Raw genomic sequence first — 24,931 nt, 5'->3', positions numbered from 1 at the left:
CTGACGTAAGCCCCGGTCGTTGAGGAGGGATCCTGCCCCATTCTCGATTTCTACGGAATCGAGAGGACCACCAGCCATATCGTTTGACGAATTCGGTGGGGGTTTCGCAGACTGCTTAGAATTCTACGGAATTTCTAGCGCATTCAGAGTGTTTAGAGTTTCTTACGATCTCCAAACACTTAGGCGAGACCACGGTCCAAAGTGAGCGAGACGAGAATCCCCGATATGTTACACGATAATCGGGAACCTCGCCTATGCTCGAATTACCTGGAATTTCTAGCATTAGAGAAGAAGACTGCTGCTGAAAGAAGACTATCTCACAGTAGGCGACCAACCTGGAATAGAGAAGAACGGACGGGAATATCCAGTTTGGCTGGAACTATCGTCTTAGTATTCTGTTCACCATTGAAGCTTTCCTTCGAGGAAGACTTCTCCTTCACTCTCTTTAATAGAGAACGAAGGTGGTCGATCTCCAATCCTTTTTGTTTTCTTGAAGGAAAGAATTTAGGATGGAGATCGTTGTTCAGAATCCTACAAATATACTACGTATATTAACCTCGCGACATGATTCTGCTAAGCAGTTGAATGGTCCGAGGGGTAGGCGCATATCTGGTTATTCTACGGATTGCGACTTAGACGAAAAGTATTCTAATTGAACTGCAAACCCGGGTTGCCTGCAACCTCCCAGGAGTTTCCAGTTTCAATTTTATATACTTATGGTGTGTCACAACAACACCATTTTAGCTTTTATATTTACCGAAATTCGTTTTCGCTTAAATATAATTGCTCGAGCATATCTTTTTATGCTCGGTGGTTCTAGCCGAACGCATTCCTTCGTGGAGGAGGTTACTTGGCAACTCAGGATGACGAGTCAGCGACAGCTACTGCGTATTGAATTGCCCGAGGCATTTCAGTATCAGCTGCCGCTTTGAGATAGACGGTTGTTTATGTCTTTCTCACCTGCTTTGATTGAATAACAACCGTATCTCTGCCCAACAATCACGGACTTAAGTCTCTGATTAACGGGGGATTCTCGCTACATGAATGACCATCTACTGCTGAGAATCGCTAGTATTCATCGTCTTCGGTATTGCGAGAATTTTAAACAGAGATATCTATTCGACTCTCATCTTTCTGTTTACCGCACGGTAACAGAATTCTGTAATAGTCTCTTGCTGCATCGTATCCCGATAATGCGAATGATTTTTGCGGAATCTGAGTTTGTGTCCTCAAAATATCTTGTATTCGGAGGTGTACAATTGTTCATTGTTCAACCCGGATTAGCAGATGTATTGCAAAGACATCGCCATACTCCCACACCTGCCAGCTCTACTTCCAAACGTTCAGCCCATGAGAAGCAGTTCTTCAAGCGGCTCTCCCGTGTGTTTCATTACTGAAGAACGCCCCGCTTTCATTGCACAACGGACAGCAATGAAATGGCGGTTAGCGTTTTCAGTCATTTGTAAGCACAGTTTAGAATCTTGAGATTCCTTCTCTCGATTCAGCTGGAAGACGTAGGTTGCATTCATTGCCTACCTTCGTCTTCAACGTCACATAGTGTTGTTTCTCCTTAAGCTGAGATTCAACGTCTATGAGATTTTCTTGCCATCAGGGACCTCGGTCTTTTGAAGGCAATTGACTTTCGCCTTTTGAGTTTATGCATTAAGAGAATCATCGCCGCGCCGTCCGGCATCGGTGACTAACAAATATTTTATTTGTTTGTCTCTCAGCATAACTCTTTAAAGGGCGAAGGTCACGTGACTTACCCGGATGCTTGGACAACTTGCCTCTTACTGATTCCGAACCAGTCAGTCGGCAGCTGTCAGAGCGTCGAGTCAGTTACGAACTATGCTGTGGACTTAGTTCGGTTGTTCCAGAGCAATCATTACTTCGTCTTAATAGCTTGTCAGTAATGAGTACTGTACATAACCAAAGTCGAGAAGAGGGATAGGTCATACGACTATTCCCTTCTTTTCGTCTTAGGTAACTGCATGACTTCTCTTGAGAAGTCAAGCACAAAGGGATGGGGATTTGTGACGCTCGATTTCGTACGATCTTCGTAGCGAAGACTCAGAACCCTTCGGTAACTGACGATTGGTTCGAGTCCTTCACAATACCCTCCCTAATGGACGTCACCGCCTCCGATACGAAGGCTATGCTGCTTTGTCCTGTGAAGGTGCGACGGAGCTGTCTGAAGAAACTCGACACCCAGGATGAGTGTGGACGCCTCTTCATCATTCTTCTCTCGCGTTCCGCAAGAACTTCTCCGTGGCGCAGGTAATGAAGGCAGGCGCCTGGTCCAACCGGACCGCATGCACCTCCTTCTACTACCTTCAGGATATTGCCCACAGTTCCTTGGATCTTTTTCCTTGGGAACCGTGGTGGTGCTCACGTTGTGTAGTTAACCCAGACCCTCGCAGGCTGAACAGCATCGAGTCCTGGTGTGACCGTAAGAATGGATGAGGAATGAGAGTGTGACTGGCTCCTCTTCCCATCTTTTTCTTCCCTCTACCTTTGGGTAGAGGGACAACGGTCCCCGTCACCCCTGCTGGGTAAGGACGAGATGCAGGTGAGCTACTCAATAGAGCACCATCCTATCCCTTTCAGTAGGGATAGGAGTAAATACCACCACTTCCTCCAACAAGGGGGAGGAAGTGGATGCCAAATTGAGACAAACCCATCATTTTATGATTGTCTCTTGCAAACAGGAACAAGTTCTTGCTTGCTGGTACGAACCGAGATACGCTTGCCTCCTTCTCTTAGTACTTGGCCCAGAGGTCTGACCATTGATCCTGCGGTGCACACCCGATCAATCGGACAGAGGTTTGGATCACCCTCCCTTGCTCTTACGACCAGGGAGGCACTCCAGGGTTGGACGAACACCAGTCTGTTCACCAAAACAAAAAGACTCAGATTCCTCCCACCAAGAAGTGAGTCCTCTTCCTATTGTTAAAGGACCGAGGGTTTGTATTACGTATCGGAACAAATGACAATTTGTCGAAAATTGCATTTTTCCTAACTATACAAACCTGAGGTCCTTTACATATAGTCCCACCTCATGCCACCCCTCACTCTGCAACTTTTTGCATGGGGCCTAAAGCAAAAGTGATTCTTCACCTCTCGGGCGCGCGCACGATCGACAAGCAGTTAACTACCGTTCTCCCCTTGTTCGAAGCTTACGACCGTCCCAGCTGCCACCGCTAGTGTTACCTCCTATTGTTAAAGGACCTCAGGTTTTGTATAGTTAGGAAAAAATGCAATTTCGACAAATTGTCATTTTAAAAGTCCTTGAAAAGGGAATTGTCCGACTACAATCACAGAGTTTTGAAGCAATCTTGGAAAAGGGAATATGGTCTCTTAATTTATAGAATTATATATTAAATAAGTTCTTCTATATTTGGTAAGAGCAAATTTTTTGGTTAGCAATATGATAATTGAGAAAGTTAACTCTTGTATGCTTAAGTTATTCATTTATTTAAAATATTAGTAATCATGGAACTAGATTTGAGTTCTTGTGAATTTTACAGATTTACTTGGTAGATTTAAATGTGAGTGTATAATCTTTTAATTCAGTTCAATAGCAGTGGAAGATGCCAATGATTCTGTCCTCTGGCATGGTTGACAATCTGCCCTCTTGTGTTATTGCAGTCGGCAGCAGGTGTTACAAAGCTGCAGAGCATGGACGAGTGAATGGCCTAATCCTTTGCAGCAACAACAGCTTTTCATGCAACACATGATGAGTATTATTCCTCATCCCCCTGTTGTGCCCAGTGTGCCTCTGTCAACCACTCCTCCAGCTGTCATTCCTTCCACAACCCCGGTATCTGCACCAACTCCAGACCCTAGAGTTGTACCTGGGCCCGATATGAGAGTCATGCCGGGACCTGTTCCTCCTTCTTCTAAGCCGCAGGACCCCATACAAGCCCTTGTTGCACAAATGGTGAGAGAAAATATCTTTAGGCATTGTTTCAGATGCATAGTCAAACATGAGAAGCTCTATTATACCTTCGTACTCAATAGTTTTCTATTATAATCGTTGCATAAATCCCTCCAGCAGGCCCATGAAAGATGGAAATGTGGCTCAATGTTCATATTGAAATAATTTAAAAATAATCAGTTAGAAAAATCATGCCATTCAGTGGCACCTAGTCGTATAGTCAAACTACATTTAACCATAATACGTACCATTATTCTGTTTATGATTTATCAGCAAAACGTCATCAGCAGCAAGTAGTACGCCCATAGTGAATTCGTCAGAAGGAGCGTTGTCGCAGTTGGCGGCAACGTCTATGGCTGCTGAAAATCCTTTGCAGAAGTTGATACTTCAGCTACAGCGTGGTCAGCAGCCAGTCATGGGATCTGTAGGCAATCAGTCTGGTGCTTTAGGTGGAGGAGTTTCGGTGTCGGGGCCACCAGCTTCTGCTGCTCCAGCTGGAGGTCCCCTTGATAGTTCTCCACAGGATCAACAATTTGATGCCATCCAGTCTCTTATGCAACAGCTCAATAAAATGCAATCTGCAACACCAGATCCCTTGCAGGTATGAGTTTTATCTTAAAGTTACAGTTCCATGAAGTTTTGGCTTCGGTCCTTAATAAGAATAATGATACCTTTTCTTGTCTCATCTTAAAATTGGGTAATTACACTGTTTTCTTGGGTTGTTATGTGAAGTTTAATACATGAGATGCTCACAATTGAGAGTTATAAATGGGGTAGAAGAAACAAACAGAAAAGTAGAAGGATCACATTGCGGTAGGAGGACAGTTAAAACTTCACTAAGGAAACGAAAATGTGTGGTGAATGATTAAGGCCTGTACTATTCCATATAGTGCAGAGATTGGGCACTCCAGTAAATTGAAGAGGTTTTGAGCAATTGTGACTACAAAAGGTTAATATTGTTGGTACAAAAGGTTAATATTGTTGGAAGTAGTAAATTAGGAATACGCTCCATATGACCTTGCAAAAGGGTCAGGTTTGAGAGGAGAAAGTTTATGGGATTTCAAGTAATTCTTCAGCTTGTCAGATGCTTTTGAAAAGTAGCAAATTATTCTAAGTAGTAAGATTCTATTGTAAAACCAACATTTAACATTTGAGATGTACCACTGCTAGCTCTAATTCATTATAATTTCCAGTCTAAGCATATTAAGTCTGGAGACTTATCTGCAAATAATCTTACCAATTCAGAAAATGTCAACAGCAAAAATTGGTAATCGCCTTCCTAGCTTAAACCCATTTTTATATGGGGTCGCCGTTGTGAATGAGTCGTCTCCATTGATTTCTGACCTGTGCCTCGTTCTTATTTATACCAATGCCATATCTTCCCCTACACACTCACACCATCTCTTTCTTGGTCTACCCTTCTTCCTTCTACCTTGCATTATTTCCATTTCTATCATATGTCTTCCAACATGACGTTCCTCCCTTCGTAACAGGTGTCCATACCATCAAAGCCTTCCCTCCTGTATTTTCTTCGATATTTCAGCTACCTTTGTCGATCCTCTTATATACTAATTTCTAATCCTATCTTCCCTTGTTACTCCCGACATCCGTCTTAACATTCTCATTTCTGCTACATCCATCTTCTCCTCTGTTTTTCTCATACTTGCTGTTTCTGTTCCATATAACATTGCTGGTCTGACCACCGTCTTATGAAACTTTCCCTTCAATTTCAGAGGGACCTCCTTGTCACAGAGGACCCCTGATGCAGACCTCCAGTTATTCCATCCTGCCTGAATTCAATGTCTCACCTCTTGGTCCATGCTTCCACTATGCTCTAACACTGATCCTAAGTACTTGAACTTCTGTACTTACTTTATTTCTTCCCCATCCAATCTTATGCTACTTCCACCATCCTCAGTAATACTGGAACATATTCAGGTTTTGATCTGCTTATTCTCATTCCTCTCTCCTCAAGTGCTGCTCTCCACCTCTCCAACCTCCCCTCCAACTCCTCCCTCCCCTCTGAACACACAATGTCATCCGTATGTAATATGCACCATGGCACTGCTTCTCTAACATCCCTGGTCATTACATCCATCACAATGTTGAAGATGAATGGGCAAGTGCTGACCCCTGATGTAATCCAACTCCTATCTCAAATCCATCCGTCTCTCCAACACTGCTGCTCACTCTAGTATACACATTCCTGTACATCTCCTGAATAATTCTGACATCCTTTCCCTCACCATTTTCTCCCTCAAACATCTCCATATTTCTTGCCTTGGCACTCTTGTCACAGGCCTTTTCAAGGTCTATGAATACTAGATGCAGGCCTCGTTGTTTTTCTCTGAATTTCTCCATCAGCTGCCTTATGCAAAATATTCCATCCGATGGGCCGCTTCCCTTCATAAATCCTAACTGTTCCTTCCCTATTCTTACTTCCTCTCTCAGCCTGCCATCTATTCTTTCCAAAATCTTCGTGTGAGACATTAGTTTGATACCTCTATAATTACTGGATTCCTTGACATCACCTTTACCTTTAAATATAGGTATCAAAATGCTTTCCCGCCATTCTTCTGGTATCTTTTCCTCTTCAAATATTTTTACCATCAGATCATACAAGATGCCTACCCCTTCCTCTCCTAAGGCTTTCCAAACTTCGACTGGGATTAAGTCAGGTCCTGTTGCCTTCCCATTCCTCATTCTTTTTAAGGCTCGTATCACTTCATCCCTAGATATCCCCATTGCCATTCCCATGTTTACTTGTCCATCCTCTCTTACAAGTCTTCATTTTCTTCTATTTAGCAGTTGTTCAAAATACTCTTTCCATCTTTTCAGGATGTTTCTTCTCCTTTTTTATGACTACCATTCCTATCTTTCATTTGCTTATATGGGTGATGTCCCTGTTCTTTTTTATTCTTACTTTTGACAGTTTGAGCATCTTACTCAACCCTTCCTGGTTCCAGTTCAATTATAAACCTCTTCAATATGCCCTTGCCTTAGCTTGAGCTACCACCCTTTTTACTTCTTTGTTTCTTTCTCTTAATCTTTCTCTGTCCTCCTCCAAATCTCTTCTTTTTGCCCTCCCTTTTACTTCACCACTTCCCCTACCACCAACTCTTCTTTTCCTCCCATACTATTCCAGATGTTTCCCCCTAGTATCTCCTTTCCATGTCTTCTAATCACTGATGCATTATGCCTCCACCATTCTCCCACATCTTCAATTCCCAGATCAACCTCTCCCAGCAGTTTCTCCTGAACTTTTTCTTCCTATCATTATCCCTCCCTAACAATTTATACCACTTAATATTCTTTACCCCATTCGTTTTTCGTTTTCTTTCTCTTTTCATCTTTTAAAAATCCATACAAAGGACCCCTATGTTGGGGGCCCCAAGGTGGTCACCCTGGGATAACTTTACAATTCCTAACTTCCACCAGCCTTGATCTCTTAATGCGGTCATTCTTTCTACTCACTTCTGTCACTGGATTCTTCATTTCCTCCGACAACACTACACCAGCGCCTTCTGTCACTGCATTCTTCATTTCCTCCGACAACACTACAGCGCCATTTCTACCCCGCTCGTTGAGGCTGGCTTGCCCCCACAGGTGGCTAGATTAACAGCAAAAATTAGTAATGGAGAACACAAATTTTGGTATTTCCCAATGAATGAAGATGGATATGGCTTGGACATGTCATTAATGGCAGAATTTCACAATGATGCTTTGTATTGTCTGTCTTTGGAGGCAGTAGAAAACTATTAACTAAAAGCCTTGATTGTAGGAAAATGTTAGTGGTAGTATATAATATTGTAAAATTTTACCAATTACATTTCATGTTTCGTTCTTGGGAGTGAAAATAAAAAGAGGGTTGTTCATAGATGTTGTAATACATTATGTTTTCATACATTCAACTTCCCTGTCAGATATATACTTAGCTATAGACTCCGTCGTCCCCGATAGAAATTCGAATTTCGCGGCACACGCTACAGGTAGGTAGGTCAGGTGATCTACCGCCCCGCCGCTGGGTGGCAGGAATAGGAACCATACCTTCTAGAACCAGATTTTCTCTATCGTTTGAAATGTAAACATACGTTTACGGTTCCTCCTGATTTGATTTTCGTGTTTCATCGCCATCGATCTTCTGGGTTGTCTTTTGCAGGGAAGTACTGGGTCTTTGGTTCGGCATACGCTTTTATTAACTTTTTAATGATTTTCGCTTCAAAATTTCGAAGAAAATACTAAGTGAAACTACCGAAATTATCGGTAGACACTCACATAGTTTGCAATAAAGGGAATTATTAATATTTATTCATTATTACATGTAATAAAGGTTACAACTTTATTGAGGAAATATTAAACTCTAATTTCCTACTTTAGGAAGTCAGAAAGCATATAACTAGATACGCTTACTTTATAAGATTTAATAGCGATTGTGCTAACGAGCAGTTAGAGTATTAGCAGTACTAGTAGTTGTTGAATCCTCATCACCTTCTTACTCCACAGAAACTACAAATTTATATATGCAAATTTGAAGATAATGGATGTAGCTCAAAAGCGAGCTCTTAAAAGGTAAGAAGTGAATATAGTGTTCCCCATTGAAGTGGAGGGTGCGTCTGATCGGCTCTGTCTCGCTCCCAGGTCTAGACCTCTTCCAAACTCACAAGCCCAGAGGAGAAGGAATGTCGAAAGCTGCACGGAGGTTTCAGAGAATCCCCACCGATCAGGCGTCCCCTCGGCAGACTCTGTAGAACGTCCAAGACTGCCAAGTTCGCCATTGGAAAGGAGTCCTAAAATAGTGGAGGGTGCGTTCCGATCGGCTCTGTCTCGCTCTCAGGCCTAGACCTCTTCCAAGCTCACAAGCCCAGAGGAGAAGGAATGTCAAAAGCCTTAAGGAGGTTTCAGAGAATCCCCAACGGTTGGGTGTCCCCTCGGCAGGATCTGTAGTAGCGTCCCAGACTGCCAAGGATAGCCGTTGAAAAGGCATCCTAAAACAGTGTTTTTTCGTCATCCGAGTCTTCATCGAAAGGAAAATAGGGTGGAGTTCTCACAAGCTGTCGAGACCTTCTAAAAGATCGTGGAAATCGCCAGCTTGGGATTCTATCCCGGAAAGTTTTCCGGAAGGCTATCCACCTGAGAAGAAGAAAGATATTTATTCATTAAATCCTCCTTCCCCTAGATCGGATACGGAGAAAGAATACGACTCTACGAAGATCCTAGGAGAAAGGCAACAGTAGATATCTTCGTTAATAGAAGTTTTGAAGAAGGATCCTCCCAGGAGAAAGGATCTCTTCCTTCCCGTTAAGAAATCCTGTCCGATAGAAGTCTTTGACAGCTCGGACGAGGCGGCCAGGCGCAAATCGCCGACAAGGCGAGAGGATTCTAAGAGGCGCCTGAAGCGGCTGAAATGAGGCACAAAGCGCCTGAAACGAGACGCAAAGAGCTTGAGGCGCCTGAAATGAGGCACAAAGCTCCTGAAGCGCCTGAACTGAGGCGCAAAGCGCCTTAAGCGCCTGTTTTGAATTTTTGTGGCCTAACCTCCCCAACCCTTTCTTTCTCTATAAAAATGAATAATCTACCCACCTGTACGCTTTCTCTGACTCCAGTACACTCCAGAAATCACCTTAAAACACCAGCACCACAAGACTTACGACCCAAAAAACAACTCCTACCAGACAGAGAGCTCTCCCATACCACCACACACCAACACGTGCTTTCTACTGCTCCCTGTTATTGTTTACATCCTGCCGACGCCGCCGCCATCTTGTCTATGAACGTCAACAGCCTATGACGTCACAACACAACTTAAATACATCAACAGACACCTTCTAGAATCTACCACATGCTGTCCATATATAGGACACACCATATTTCAACAATGCATAAAATACCCATAACAATTATACAATATATAATCACACTTATCTATACCCATAACAATTATACAATATATAATCACACTTATCTCTTTCTCCCTCCCCTCCGACTGTTTCCTAACCTAGTATTCCCCTCTTAATTTCCTTCGTCCTCCAACTCTTTACCCTCTACATAATTTCTAATACATTCCCCTGAAAAAACTCCTGCTTTAGTTATACATCAGCCACTTGCTCCTTTCCTTTTATCCATCTCACCTCCTTTATTTCCACGGATTCAATGGTTTCCCTTATTGACAGCAATATCTATTTTAATCTCTTGCTACTTACACCAGTGCTCGATTTGATGGCGGTCATTAGTGTTTTACTATCAGTGTTTTAACCAAGGCTTCTAAATTTCTCCCTCCTACTACCTCTTCCCACAAATGCTTGAAATATAATCAATCCTTCTACATCTTCCCCAACACTCAGGGCTTCAGCCTCAATGTGGATTTTGCCACTCTCCTGGATTTCCTAGACTTCCACCATATGGGACTTCTCCTCTTCCCATCTGTCAAAGAAATAATATAACCCAGTTGAGTATGGCCATCTTCTATGTTTCCAATGAAGCGTCTGCATATGCTTCCCAATAAACCCTTTCTTCTTCCATCTCACTTATTGTAACTTCGCCCATCATGCTCTAGTTTTTCTCACAATTTTAATAAGTTTCTTCATATCCTGAGTTTTGTTCCTTCTTTAAATGCTTTACTTAATTCGCTAATATCATATGATATTTCTGGCATCGTGTGTAGTGATACCCAATTCAGCTGTCCTACCACTGATCTGTACTCTGTTAACTCCTTTTGTTCTAGCACTCTATTACCCGTATATCTTCTAGCCTCTGGTTCTCTTATGGAATTTATATACTGCCACTGATTAAGGGAAAATCTATTCTCCTTCTGCTCTATTATACTCCTATACTTGAACCTTTTACTCTCTTGTTCTCCTACTTGCAATTTCCCTTTCAATCTCCCAATCGTTTCCTTTAAGAATCCTTCAGTTCCTCCGTAGCAAAAATCATCTACGTGTGTACACAAAATGCCTTCCAATTTATTGTCCTTTTTCCAAAAGAATATATTAGGTTCTAGTCTACTTCTCTCACCTTGAAGCTCCTTCACTACTTTCACCACTTTACAATACCATGCTTTTGCTGCATCCTTGAGCCCATAGACTGTTTTCTTCAACTTCCATAATCCCCTCCAACCATCTTCCCTTGGTGGCTTCAAGTACACTTCTCTTTGTATCTCGTCACCTTGTAAACTAGCAGTTTTGACATCCAATGTATAACAATTCCAATTTTTCAACCCTTTATTATGGTTAGACAGAATTTTAAAATTCAGCATTGCATGTGGGAGCATCCTTTTCCACTCAGCCATTTCTTCTTCAAACCCTCTAGCTACCAATCTGCTTTACATATCCTTTCCCCCCTTTTATCTTTTCAGTTACTATCCATCTTGTAGATATAGCTTTTTTGTCCAACATCATTTACCTCCTCATATACCTGGTTATCTCTCCAACTTAGAAGTTCTTTTTTCTTTAGCTTCCATTATGCTTCTATTTTCAAATCCAGCAACATCCTCTTCAATCTTCAATTTTTTCTACCTGACTATAATCCCTCAAGTTAACCCACCCTTTGTCACCTGACTGTGAGTCTCGTATATTGTACGAATCAGCCCATGCTTGGCTTGATCTTTTTTTCCTGCAAGACCTAAAATAGTCCATTCTTCTACTTGTCCTGTATCATTGTTTATAGCTCTAACTCTATTTCCCTTTTGAATTTTGGTATCTCTTCCATTAACTCGCTTTCTATTGACCCACTTTGCCCGTTATCTTCCACTGTTTCCTCTATCAACCTCTCTTTCTATAGTCTCTTCTGTGTCTGCATTCTTCTCTCCTATTATCTCCTCTCCTTCCAGCCAATCTACTTTCCCTTCATTTGGGCCATCTGACCTACCTTTCACCCCATGGGATTTTATCTATTCTAGCCGATATCTCTTCTGTATCTGGTGATCGTCGTTGAATCCTTGTCACATGTATCCTAGCTACTTCTCTTAAAGAATCCCCATGTTTACTATTATTGTTTTCCCGATACTCCCACTACTGAGCAGGTCCTCCATCCATCATTTTCATTTTCCCTCTTATAGAATACCTCATCTCCTACCACTGCTTCTTCAAATTTATGTTCTCTGATGTTTTTGTTTAGCGCTATTCTTATTTTATTACAGGACTCATTTTTTATAAATGCTTCTCTGGCCTTGTGCATTGCATTCAGTGTGTCCTTACCATACCCTCTTCCATCCCTTTTTCTCTGCTTGCAGGACTTGAACTTCTTCTCCTATTAGGTTAGGCAGTGAAGGGTTTTTTCCAAATACTAATTGGTTGGGAGAGAAACCTCCATTATTCATTAAACAGTTCTAGCACTCACTACCCATTTCAAAGCTATGGACCAATCTACTTCCTCTTCTCCATCATCTTCCTTACGCTTCCCTTGATCATGCCTACGGTCTTTTACAATAATCCGTTGCTCCACGGAGATTCTGATGCTGTGGCTTATACTTTAATATTCCATTTTTCTGCCATCCTCCTTACTTTTTCATTTTGAAATTCTCCCCCATTATCTGACAATATTTTGGAGGGTGCTCCAAATATAGCAAACCAGCACTCAAAAAGTATCTTTATTATAGTTTCTGGTTTCTTATCTTTTATCCAACAGGCCTGACATATCTCGTTGCCATATCCACTATTACCAAGAACTTTCTCTCTTCTATCTCTCCCACTCCATCGCTACGACTTCATTGAACGTTTTACTCCAGAAAAGCCTACTACCGGTTTGGCGGGGTTTCTTTTGTATTTTTTACAAACCTCACAATTTTTAATCAGTTCCGTTAGTAACTTTCTTATTTCCTCTTTTTTCTTTTTCGATTAACCCATTACTCCATTGTGCTTCCTCTGTTAGCTTCCATATTTTATCTCCACTTCCATGACCAAACTGTAAATGTAATTTCTTCATTGTGTTCTTAATTTCCCTCGGATTCTTTCCTTCCAACCCTCCAGTAATAATTCTTCTACCTTCCTCCTCCTTATAGGTACTCTTAAATGACCCTGTTCGTTCTCTTAACTCTACTTTCATTCCCCTAATACTTCTACTATGACACAATTTTCTTTTAAATTTAGGGTCATACCCATTTTACTCATGGTTTGCTTACCTATCAGCCAGGGTATATCACCTTGCAGAATTTCCGTCTTCAAATAAAACTTTCTGGTTTTTTAGTATCACAGGTATTTCTATTATTCCTCTGGACTTATAAGATGTCTCACCAAAATTAAACACTTTATTAGACTCTGTCCTAGTGTCCACTCATTCTCCTCAACTCTTCCTGACTCAAATCCATGACAATACGTGCTAGTCACAATTCCCCGCAAACTGTTGATTTACACCCTGTGTCCAAAATTGCATCAACCACCTCCCACGATGCTATTCCACTATTTTTATTAACTTCTCCTACATAAACCTCTTCTTCTTCTGTCCCATTTTCTGTTTTCAGCTTATTTTCTTCTAGTCTTGTTTCAGTTTTCTTCCTATTATGAAAATTCTGAGGACAATCCCTAGCCAATGCCATTCTGAGCTGCATATTGCACATACTGTTACCTTCCCTTCTTTGTTTATAGGATTTTTACCACCCCTTCCTCGGTTCCATCTTCCCGATATCTTTGGTTTTCCCTCCCTCTCCCAGAACTGGTATTGCCTTCTGACGAACCCCACCATTCCCGTTCCTCTTTAGTCCCTAATCCCTCAAATAGTCTTTTCATTGTTTGCGACACTGTCCGTACTCTAGCTTTTTCTTGCCCACAAGCCGATAATACCATTTGTTTTGATTTTCCGTGAGATTTGCTTGCTCTATTACATGATACCCCTTGACTTCGCCTTCAAGCGCGCCTTTCCCCATTGCTCTTTCACACTCAGATGCTGCCTTCTCGTATCTAATTAAATAGTCCGCCATATTTTTCACTAGATTCTCTTCTTATTAGAAGGTATCTTTTTATTCTACCGTAATTCTCCATTACCGAGTCTTTTAGATAGGCTTTATCTAGTTTCTCTAGGATTAACTTTGGACCCTCTGTACCAGTAAGTTTATCTTTATCTAATGCTTCCACTAGCTCTCCGGGCTTTCCCTTTAAGCTCATTCTCATTTCTATCGCCGGGTATTTTGTATCTTCTCCATACAACAATAGCCAATCTTCGGCTTGACCTTTCCATTCTTTGTATTCTTCTTGTATCCCGCTAAACCTAGGACATTCCCTTCTCCATCTAGTAGTCTCCCTTTGTTCACTGTCGGATCCAGGCATCTTTGATAACACGCTCTGCTACCAGTTTGAATTTTGGCCTAACCTAACCCTTTCTTTCTCTATAAAAATGAATAATCTACCCACCTGTACGCTTTCTCTGACTCCAGTACACTCCAGAAATCACCTTAAAACACCAGCACCACAAGACTTACGACCCAAAAAACAACTCCTACCAGACAGAGAGCTCTCCCATACCCACCACACACCACCACGTGCTTTCTACTGCTCCCTGTTATTGTTTACATCCTGCCGACGCCGCCGCCATCTTGTCTATGACGTCACAGCCTATGACGTCACAACACAACTTAAATACATCAACAGACACCTTCTAGAATCTACCACATGCTGTCCATATAGGACACCCACCATATTTCAACAATGCATAAAATACCCATAACAATTATACAATATATAATCACACTTATCTATACCCATAACCAATTATACAATATATAATCACCTGTAGCGCCTGAAACGAGGTGCAAAGCGCCTGAAGCGCCTGAAACCTCTGAAGCGCCTGAAATGAGGTGCAAAGCGCCTGAAATGAGGTACAAAGCGCCTGAAATGAGGCGCAAAGCGCCTGAAACTATAAACCAGGATCTTCATCGGAGATGGAGTCAGAGCCTGATTCTGCGAAAGGTGAAAGACATTCGAGGCCTTCTGATAAGGACGGGAGTTGTCGCACAGGCGGCCGTCACCCTTCTCAGGATAGTCTTAATGCAAGTAAAGGCAAGAGCAAGATCGGCTTTTTTCCTGGCGGGGACTCGAGATGTCGCACAGGCGGCCGTAGCCCTTGTCAGGTTAGAATCGGTACTGCTAAAAGCTCTTCACCTTACGAAAGCAGGCGCTCTCCTCCGGTTGCTCATTCTTCTCCCAACTTGATGGACAGGAAATGGAAGATAGATCGGAATTGGAAACCTTTTTTATTGGAAAAAATTAGTTCATTAATAATAAGACGATATTAAAATCTTCCCCCTTCTAAAATAATGCAACCAACCATTTACAGAAAGAGTGGCAATCGTTTGCAAATTAAACAAGATTCGTACGAGCGCTCATTCATTGATTAGAGGCTCTTCCAAATAATAGAGGCGTAGAATACGGCCTTATATCCAAGAGAATAAAAATTTGAGGGATTCTCTTCGATCCTAGAGTTTTCATTGCGATCTCTTTCAACTAATACTTATTCGTGTTTATTGACGAAAAGAACGAAGAGGGCAAGATTTCCATTCTCTCTCTGAATCGGAGAGGAAAGAATGTAGTAGCAAGAGTATACGACTACTGAATGACAAGTCATATACGGATACCATAGTTGCCTTTGTGGTTCGCTACGGAATTATCTATCCTTACAGGATTTTCCTGGTAAGGACTTCGCTTAAAAGGTTTGTTACGACAATACCTACTCAGCTTCGGTATTTAACAAAGGTTGTTTGGCTTAAATTTGCATTATTAAGAGCTTCCTTAGGCTCGAGATTAATTTTATTATATTCCTTCATTGAATGAAGTAACTGGCAACTCATGATGAATACAGTCAGGCAGTGAGCAAGACTGCCGGGCTGTCATTCTAAGGCCAATACAGTACCATCCGGTTCTCGGTCATGAGCAGTCGGTTACATCTCTCTCTCCAACGGGATCGAATGGTTAACCGTATATTCCCCCTACAATCATGGACTTAGTCTCGAATGGAGGGGATAGTTAAGCTAACATAAATAAAATATTGTCTGCCTTTTGCTAAGAAGTTTTCAATAAGGAAGATATTATAACCTTTCAATGCTGTTAACCGTAGGTAACATTATTAAAGGATTCTAACGCAGCAGAACATTATATTATATAATGCTCTCATGCTTACAAAAGCATGGCTTATTAGAATACATGCTTAGTGAGAAGATGGATGTAGTAGAGAATTCACTTTAAGACTACGGTATGGTCAAGTCTTTCGAGAAAAGCACACAACCTTTTTAGACTCGGATATTGCCTAAGAGAAGATGGATGAGTGGGATGGGAAACATTCTCTTTGTGGCAGAAATGGTTTCCCTGAATGGACTATACTACGTATATAAGTGTTTTTTCCTACTAAGAACGGAATTAACATGTGAAAGGATGTCGGGTACCATAAAGGCACAGATGTTCTGGCACATAACATAAAGAGAATTAGAAGAAAGCGCCAACCTGGCGCAATGCGCCAAAAAGCGCCAGCCTGGCGCAAAATTGCGCCAGAAGTGCCAGCCTGGCGCAATGAGCCAAGAGCACCATCCAAGATATTTTCTCGTTTTAGCGAGTTATTAACCTGAGTCCAGTAGCCTCTCAGACACACGCTCGGTAACGGCAAGATTCGTTCCTGATTTCGTTACCCATTTAATCAGTTAGGCCAGTTCCACGACTCTCTCATATCGCAAAGAGCATCGAGAATCTCTCTTTTTCGCTCCTGTTCGCGTTAACTAAGAGAACCTATTTGGAAAACAGACAGGAAATGTAACGATCCTTAAGAGGTTCGATGCAAGATTTTGCATGTCCGTGAGAACCTTCTCGATCGACGATAATAACTGTGAAAGTATGTCTAACATTTATTGCAAAGAGTTGTAAGAACCTGCGAAAAGTCTTCTTCATAGATCTCTTAGCAAGGTAGAAGACGAACAGTCTTCCTGTAGACTGCTTCCTTTTCCTCGAACCAAGAGAGGTAGCAATATACGCCATCTTTATTTTATAGAAAGGGGAATAAACTTTAGTCTTTTTTCCCCTAAAATATAAATTCTTGACAGAATTTAAGATAATGGGCGTCAAAGAAAGAGAGGATAATACTTTATGCCTCATTTTGGCCTTAGAGAGGTTGGATTCACAGAGGTCACGTTCTTCTCACAGCATGTTTTGGAAGTCTTTTCCAAGACAGTCTGAATATTCTATCAGCATCTATTATAAAATGGACCTTAACAACCTCTCCACTCTGAGTCTGTCTGCGTGCAGACTGACCAGAAGTGGACATGAATGAGAGGATTTTTCAAGGTAAATGACAATAGTCATGGACAAGATATAGAATTGCTGCAGATCGTGCTAGAGGGAATGAGGAAACTGTCCTCTTCCGATACCTCTGTGAGCCACATAGCGGTTTTTTCTTCCCTTTCAGAGGGAAGAATCACCTTTGTATATATCTGCTATCAAAGAACGCAGTAAAAGGCTATACTCTGTAAAGGGATTGGAGATAGCAGAGGATTAAGATCTTCGGGATCTTATACGATACGTCAATATGACAAGAGTAGGATTTCATGTACTTCTAATGGGATCTTTTTTGTGGCCACAGATTCTATGTTCCGACAAGATGGAACTGCTCCTCATCAAACTTCCTTTGAAAATTTGAAATTTTATGAGGGAATTCTTTGTTTCTCTTGGTCCTAAACGATCAAGAAGACAAGTGAATTTTTTTTGAGCATTGGAATCTCGCATCAGATTCTATGGAGATTAGGCAATGGGTTCTTGCCAGCATAGTATGTCTGGCAAAAGAACTAAAACCCCCTATTCCTGATTCAATGTTTTCAGATAGAGGTTTCGTTGTCCAGGCAGGGTACTCACGTTTTCATCTACAGTAGAATGGTTCAAACGTTTGCCTACAGAGTCTTTGGAATGCGAGGACGGCTCGAAATGCTTCCCAGAAGGTGTTCAGAGGGATACAATAAAGAGCTAGAAATCAGGAGTACTCCCAATTTCAGCTCGGAGTCTCCTTCGACTTCCAGGCTTCTTCCCTTCCTTCGGGCAAGGATAGGGAAGATTCTGCAACGGAGACACTTCAACATGTAAGAAGAGATCTCGTGAGCACGGAAGTATTCAGGAAGGACCCTCCTCGGAGGAAGACTCTTATCTCTCGTACGGTTAGATATCCTATCGTCTACTGAATGTAGCTGATTACAATCACCTCCCCTTGCCGGAGAGGCCAAAGCTCAAAGTGGAAGAACTTCATCCACTCTTCTCCAGTCTCCTGATAAACTATTGTGGATGTTCAGGACTTTTGGACAATGTAGCGCCAACCAGGTGCCATATGCCAAAACAGGCGTAAAAAATGCCAGAGGCAGACAATTTCAAGGAACACTGTCATTGTCTGATGAAGAGAAAGAGGGGGCCTCCAACCTAGCGCAGATGCGCTAGAGGCAAACAAATCGGACAGATAAGAGTGTCCGATGTGGGCATCGCCAGACATCCTCGAGACTCTACCAAGCTCGAAGCTCCAGCAAGTGGAGAGGAGTCAGCCAGGAGCCAGACGCCAAATAGTGCCAGTCTGGAACCAAGCGCGAAGCTACTTCCTAGCGCGAGGCGCCAGCCATGAGTCAGGCGAAAAGCGCCTTCCAGGAGTTAGGCGCCAACCAAGTGTCAGGCAGGCGCGAGGCGCCAGCCAAGCAAGAGGCGCCAGCCAGGCTCGAGGCACCAGCCAGGCTCGAGGTGCCAGCCAGACACGAGGCGCGAGGCTCCACCCAGGCGCAAGCCAGGCTCTAGGCTTCATCCAGAAAAGATCCATTTCAAAGGAAGCCCTGGTCTTCTTTGAAATAAGTGTGATCGCTAAAGCATTTCATGAATAACTTGATGATTCCTTCAAACAGCTGAGAATTAAAAGCGCTTGAAGTGCGAGCTTTTATGAATTCTTGTTCGTTACATAACAATATGTCGTGAAGGACATATTAGCTGTAACTTATGGGAGATGCAACTCTGTGTTGACTTCCCTTTGCACGAAGGAGGTCAAGTTGACCTACGAGAGATCCTTCTCTCTTGGTTTTACGTGTCTACGGATACGTTGCTGGGTTAGGGAGCCGACACTGATCCTTAACTAAGTGAGTTAATTTTTATGTTAACATAGTGTTTTTTTTCTTTGATTTGTTTGAAAGGAGTTTGGGGATAGCTCTTTTCAAACTAAGCACAAACCCTCGTGTCAGGATCAGGTGATCGGGATCGGTGTGGTGCTCCTTAATTATGCCCCTAGGCATAGGTGTATTGTCATGTAAGTGGATAAGACCCCATTGACAAATGACCATTAGATTCTGTCGAGTAAGTGGATAAGACCCCATTGACAGATCTACAAGAACTCTTAGCCGTAGGTCACATCCTCGCTGAGGCTCTTGAGATGAAGCAGACCACTAGCAATAGCTAGGAAGTCGACCCTTCGTCTAAACACATAGGAACCAAGGTTTTATTTATTTATTACCTACAACGTATGCTGTTTACCTGTCTAATCAGTAATTAGCTGTCTCTTGCCCTCCGCCAAAGGTGCCAATCAGCTAAGTATATATCTGACAGGGAAGTTGAATGTATGAAAATATTGTTATTGTACAATAAAGTTTCATACATACTTACCTGGCAGATATATACGATTGAATGGCCCACCCAGCCTCCCCTCAGGAGACAGGTGGAAGAGAAAATCTGGTTCTAGAAGGTATGGTTCCTATTCCTGCCACCCAGCGGCGGGGCGGTAGATCACCTGACCTACCTACCTGTAGTGTGTGCCGCGAAATTCGAATTTCTATCGGGGACGACGGAGTCTATAGCTAAGTATATATCTGCCAGGTAAGTATGTATGAAACTTTATTGTACAATAACAATATCATTTTGAACTTTAGTATGCAGTTGGTAAAGTTTTTCTCTGTATTTCTGAATTTGTATTTTTCTCTTCAGGAAGAGCACCAGAGACGCCAGGAGGAGGACCAAAAGAGATTGGAAGAACGGAGAAGACTGGAGGAGCAGAAAAGGGCGGAGGAGGAAAGAATAAGATTGGAAGAGTTAAGGTAATTTTTTTGATACGCTGTGCATTTTTTGTTTTAACTCTTTAATTGGTGGTAGTGAAAGACTATACATTACCCTTAAGTAGTGGAATTCCGCAGGGGCCAGTTGTGTCGCATGGCGTTTGATGAACCCGCTCCTGGTAAAGGGAAAGAAATGGATTGTTAAATATTGGTGAATGAAAAATGGATTCTTATATATTTTCCATTTCAGAAATAACAAGTGTTTTGGGGAAAACTTATTATGAAGTTTCAATGGTTCTTTCTTCAGTAATTAAAATTTCTGAACATGATATAATTTTTGTTAAAGAGTACAATGGCTCATCTGTAATCTTCTCTTTTTGAAGAATCAAAGAGGAGCTGAAGCGTCAGGAAGAACAGAGACGAAATTTAGAGGCACTTAGACGGCAACATGAGGAAGAAACCCAAAGAATAGAGGAGGAAAAAAGAAAGATGCGAGAGGAGCAGGCTAGAAGAGTGGAAGAAATGCGCAGATTAGAAGAGGAGAAACTGAAGAAGGAAGAGGAGCAGAAAAGAAAGTTGTTGGTAAGTCTTGAAGGGGATTTAGAAGTAAAGCTTTTAAACTTGTCAGTGGGGAGACCAAGTCTCATTTCTTGAGCATGCCGTTGTTGAAGTTGAACTGCATTTTGGAACAGACACATTGTGAAAGGCAGAAAGCAGTGGAGTTGGGTTTAGAGGGTCATTGCAAAGAACTTAGTCTTCTTTTTTGTGCCATGCCAGGCACACTGTAAATGGTGCCTTCTCCTTCAGCAGGGTATGTAAGGCTGAATAGTTTATAGTTTACATTGCCAATCCTCTCAACTCCCAACTTTTTTTTTTTTTTTTTTGGGGGGGGGGGCTATCTTATTCTGTTTTCTTTCCATCCAAATTTCTTGCTTTAATTTCTGTCCTTCATATAAGAATAGCTATTCCTATAAGAAGGGAGAAATATGAGTAATTTCATGTTAATCTGTAAAGGACTGAATATCTTTCAAATACTGCTTAATTCTAAAATGCTTGAGGTGCAATATATAGGCAATTGTAGCAAAACGAAATATAGATAAGTGGAGTAGAGACAAAAATGAAATTTAAAAAAAAAGGAGTATGAAAAATATATAAACATTACATTAAACACATGAGATCAGTAGAGCTTTTACCAACTATCAAAAGGAACATCTTAAATTGAGCTGGAATCTTGACTTAAAGGACCAGCAGAGAGTTGAAGCAAAAAGGAGACAAGAAGAATTAAGGCGCCAACAACAACAGCAGAAACATGAAGAGGCAAAGAGAAAAGAAGAAGCCAGAAGACAAGAGGAGGCACGTCGTCAAGAAGAGGAAAGGAAGAGGAAAGAGGAGGAAGAGAGGAGAAGGTATGTACATGAATAACTTTCTCCCTGAGATAAAAAATATTTTGTTCATATACGAAACAAACCTTCGGTCTTGACATTAGGATAAATACTCAGCGCCAGCTGGAAACCGGTAAAATTTAAAATAATTGTGTACGCAAGGGACTATTGGCATCTGTGCTTGGTCACGAGACATGTGGAGCCACCCACATACCCCTCTTTAACTCATGACCCCATTAGTTATTTTCTTACCGCCTTTAAGAGAGGACGTGCTTTGCTTCTGTCCTTTCAAAGCCGGTTTAGTTTGCCCCCTGTTGTTTTGATCTGTTGTTTGGAATTCCCTGGCACGTGAACATGAAGCCTTCACATGCTTCGAGACTTCCTGGATATCACAAGAAGCAGATAAACGCCCGGATATTTTCTTCGACGATTATTATGTCGAAGTACTCATCGTGTAGTAAGTCATAGGTGCAGAAACTCTTAAGGTACGGTTAATTCGTTGCCTGTGCTTTGGATTTTCACATATTCATATCGATGGCCTGTAAATCCAAAGCTTGGATGCATTAGGATGTGCTTTGGGAGTAATTATGATTAATTGTGCTCCTTTCCCTGCGGGGAGAGGTGTGCATCGCCATCTTGTTTTCGTTCCAGATACGGGGGCGGAGATGATGCAGGTGTGTGGTCGGCATTAGGCCTATCAGGAGTACCAACCCAAGAAGGACAGTTGGTTTGCTATATGACGTAGTGCTGCCATCAGTATGGTGTGAGTTTGAGTAAGAGACCTTCAGAAGGGCCGGCTTTGACTTGTCAAGGTACTCTGTGGTTATAGAAAGAACTACGTTACCTAGAACATATAAAGGTGGTAGACGTAAAGGAACAATCCAAATAGAGGCGATCGGTCAAGCCCACTCCTTGTTGTCAAGTTGTACCAATGGAGTCATATAGAAAAGAAGGTCATCAGAGGAATATGTGCCTTCTGTCAATTAAGAACATATCTGTTAAAATGATCATGACTTGGTTTGTGACTGTATCGAAGCGCAATTTGAGTAATGTTTAGGTGTCTGTTTGTTCATTGAAATTTGAGAGTTGGTTTATTGTTATGACAAACCAATTTCAATTTCCTGCATATAAATAAGGTTGCCCAGAGGTCCTTGGACACAATTTCCTTGGGTCCTTTGGTGGCTGCTCAACAAATTGTGTAACTCATCCAGCACCCCTGGTGGGTCAGTTGGTATCTTGTCTAAGATGATGGTAAGAATGTGAAATGGAGGAGGTAACTGGCCTCTTTCCTTTTCAGCCTCTTTCCTTTTCAAATTTCTTTACTTTGGGCAGTAAGAAGAGAGCACCATCGTAAACTAGAACGGATAAGATACAGGTGAGTGAAGTAGCCATACTGTCAGGGTTAGTATCAGTAAGATACCTATCAATAGCAGGACGTTCCTCTCTTTAGCAAGGGGGAGAGGAATGATAACAAACCTACATGAGTGGATGAATTGGTTTGTTAGAAGAATTGGTTTGTTAGAAGAACAGATCTTCTTATCTTCCTCGGACGCAATGAACTATGACATTGTGAAGAACCCAGAAGTCTGACTATGATATTCATATATATCTTAGATTCAGAAATACAGTAGAGCCCCGGATCTCGATGCTAATTCATTCCAGAAGGAGCATCGAAATTCGATAATTTCGAGATCTGAATCAAGTTTTCCCATAAGAAATAGCTGAAAATGGATTAATCCATTCCTGACCACCAGTTATTACCCTAACCTTGCCTTTTTATACAATACATTACATGTAAATTACAACTAAATAAGTTAAGAGTTAAATAAATATCATATTAAACATATATTTATAATTGCTTACATTAAGTTGGCAGGCTGTGGCATGAAATGAGGTAAACAAACCATAGTGCAGCCCTGGTGGCTTATAGCGGGACTATGGTAGTAAACGAACTACATCATTGCTATAAGGCTAGAAACATTTCCATTCGGTATTACTTTATGGTAAATCTTATACGGAGTTGAATGTAATACTGTATACAAAATCACTTTAAAATTATCTTTCAGTAAATGTTATGATACTAACGGTTTTGTGTTGATAAATATCCTTATAAAAAGGTGTGTCTTCTACGACGGCAAATTTTTGTCAAATATCAGGGCTGGTTTCAAGCTTATTGGACTTTGAAAATAAATATGGTACATGGTACTAATATATACATACGTATAAGTAAAAGAATCATTTTAATTTTATAATTACTGTACCATTACGTACCAGTATCTCTTTTGAGTTTAATATCAGGCTAATCTCTTCTTTACAAGGACGCTTACAAACCAAGCATACAGATTGCGTTCGTTACCGCGCACACGTTACATATGCAAACTGGTGTCACTACCAAATCTCATACGTAAATATTGACGTAATTTTACAGTAGACAAGACATAAAAGAATCGTCTTAATTTCTATAACGCTACGTATACCATAGTGGCTTCTCTGATTTAAGCTAGGCTAACCTACCTACCTCTTTACCAGCAAGCTTAACAAAGCTTAAAGATTGCGTTTGCTACTGAACCATACACGTCATTTACATAACACTGGTTTCACTACCAAATCTCATATATAAACATTGACGTATTTTTACTGTAGACATAAAAGAACCGTCTTAATTTTTATAACTACTACGTATACCATAGCGGCTTCTCTGATTTAAGCTAAGGCTAACCTCTCCTGTACCAGCAAGCTTAACAAAGCTTAAAGATTGCGCTCGCTACTGAACCACACACGTTACATATGTAACTAGTTTCACTACCAAATCGCATACGTAAACATTGACGTATTTTTACAGTAGTCATAAAAGAATCTTCTTAATTTCTATAACTACTATGTATACCATAGCGGCTTCTCTGATTTTAAGCTAAGGCTAACCTCCTCTTTACCAGCAAGCTTAACAAAGCTTAATAATTGCGTTGCTACCGACCCGCATACGTTACGTATGTAACAGTGGTTTTACTACCAAATCACACACGTAAACACTGACGTATTTTTACGGTAGGCATAAAAGAATCTACTTAATTTCTATAATTACTATGTATACCATAGCGGCTTCTGAGTTAAGCTAAGGCTAACCTCCTCTTTACCGGCAAGCTTAAAAAGCTTAGATTGCGTTGCTAGCGACCCGCACATGTTATGCATGTAACAGTGGTTTCACTACCAAATCTCACATGTAAACATTGACGTATTACAGTAGACATAAAAGAATCGTCTTAATTTCTTAATTGTTACGCACATATATACCATATTGGCTTCTCTGATTTGCTGTGGCTACCCTCTTCTTTACCAGCAAGCTTTACAAAGCTTAAAGATTGCATTCGCTACCAAACCGCACATGTAACCTACTTACGTAACATTGGCTTCACTCCAAACCTAACACTTAAATTCGTATTGCATTTGCTACTGAAACGCGTGCCTCATGTGTGAGCATTGTTTTATACTAGATCTACGCCTAAAAAAGCAAGCAAGTGTGCTTCATTAAATATTTTTTTCGCTCATCACTTTCATATAGAGGAGAGGATAGACGAAACTTAAGGTTTATTTCGGAGTTGGGAATGGTGGAAACATTTTGAAGAAGGAAAATGTGAGATGCCA

The 24,931-nt window shown here is 41.4% G+C and overlaps 1 protein-coding gene across 1 annotated transcript in view; it reads left to right on the top strand.

Moving 5' to 3' along the window:
* Positions 1–24,931, top strand: part of LOC135214330 (GRB10-interacting GYF protein 1-like) — a 200,258-nt gene that overhangs the window by 133,082 nt on the left and 42,245 nt on the right. The window contains 3 exon segments of the mRNA XM_064248529.1: positions 19,840–19,949; positions 20,291–20,489; positions 21,150–21,313. Coding sequence (XP_064104599.1) covers positions 19,840–19,949; positions 20,291–20,489; positions 21,150–21,313 — 473 coding nt within the window.

This window comes from Macrobrachium nipponense, chromosome 45 (assembly GCF_015104395.2).
Source record: "Macrobrachium nipponense isolate FS-2020 chromosome 45, ASM1510439v2, whole genome shotgun sequence".
NCBI classification, from domain to species: domain Eukaryota; kingdom Metazoa; phylum Arthropoda; class Malacostraca; order Decapoda; family Palaemonidae; genus Macrobrachium; species Macrobrachium nipponense.
The sequence above is the reverse complement of the archived record's forward strand: the minus strand, read 5'-3'. Positions and strand labels throughout refer to the sequence as shown.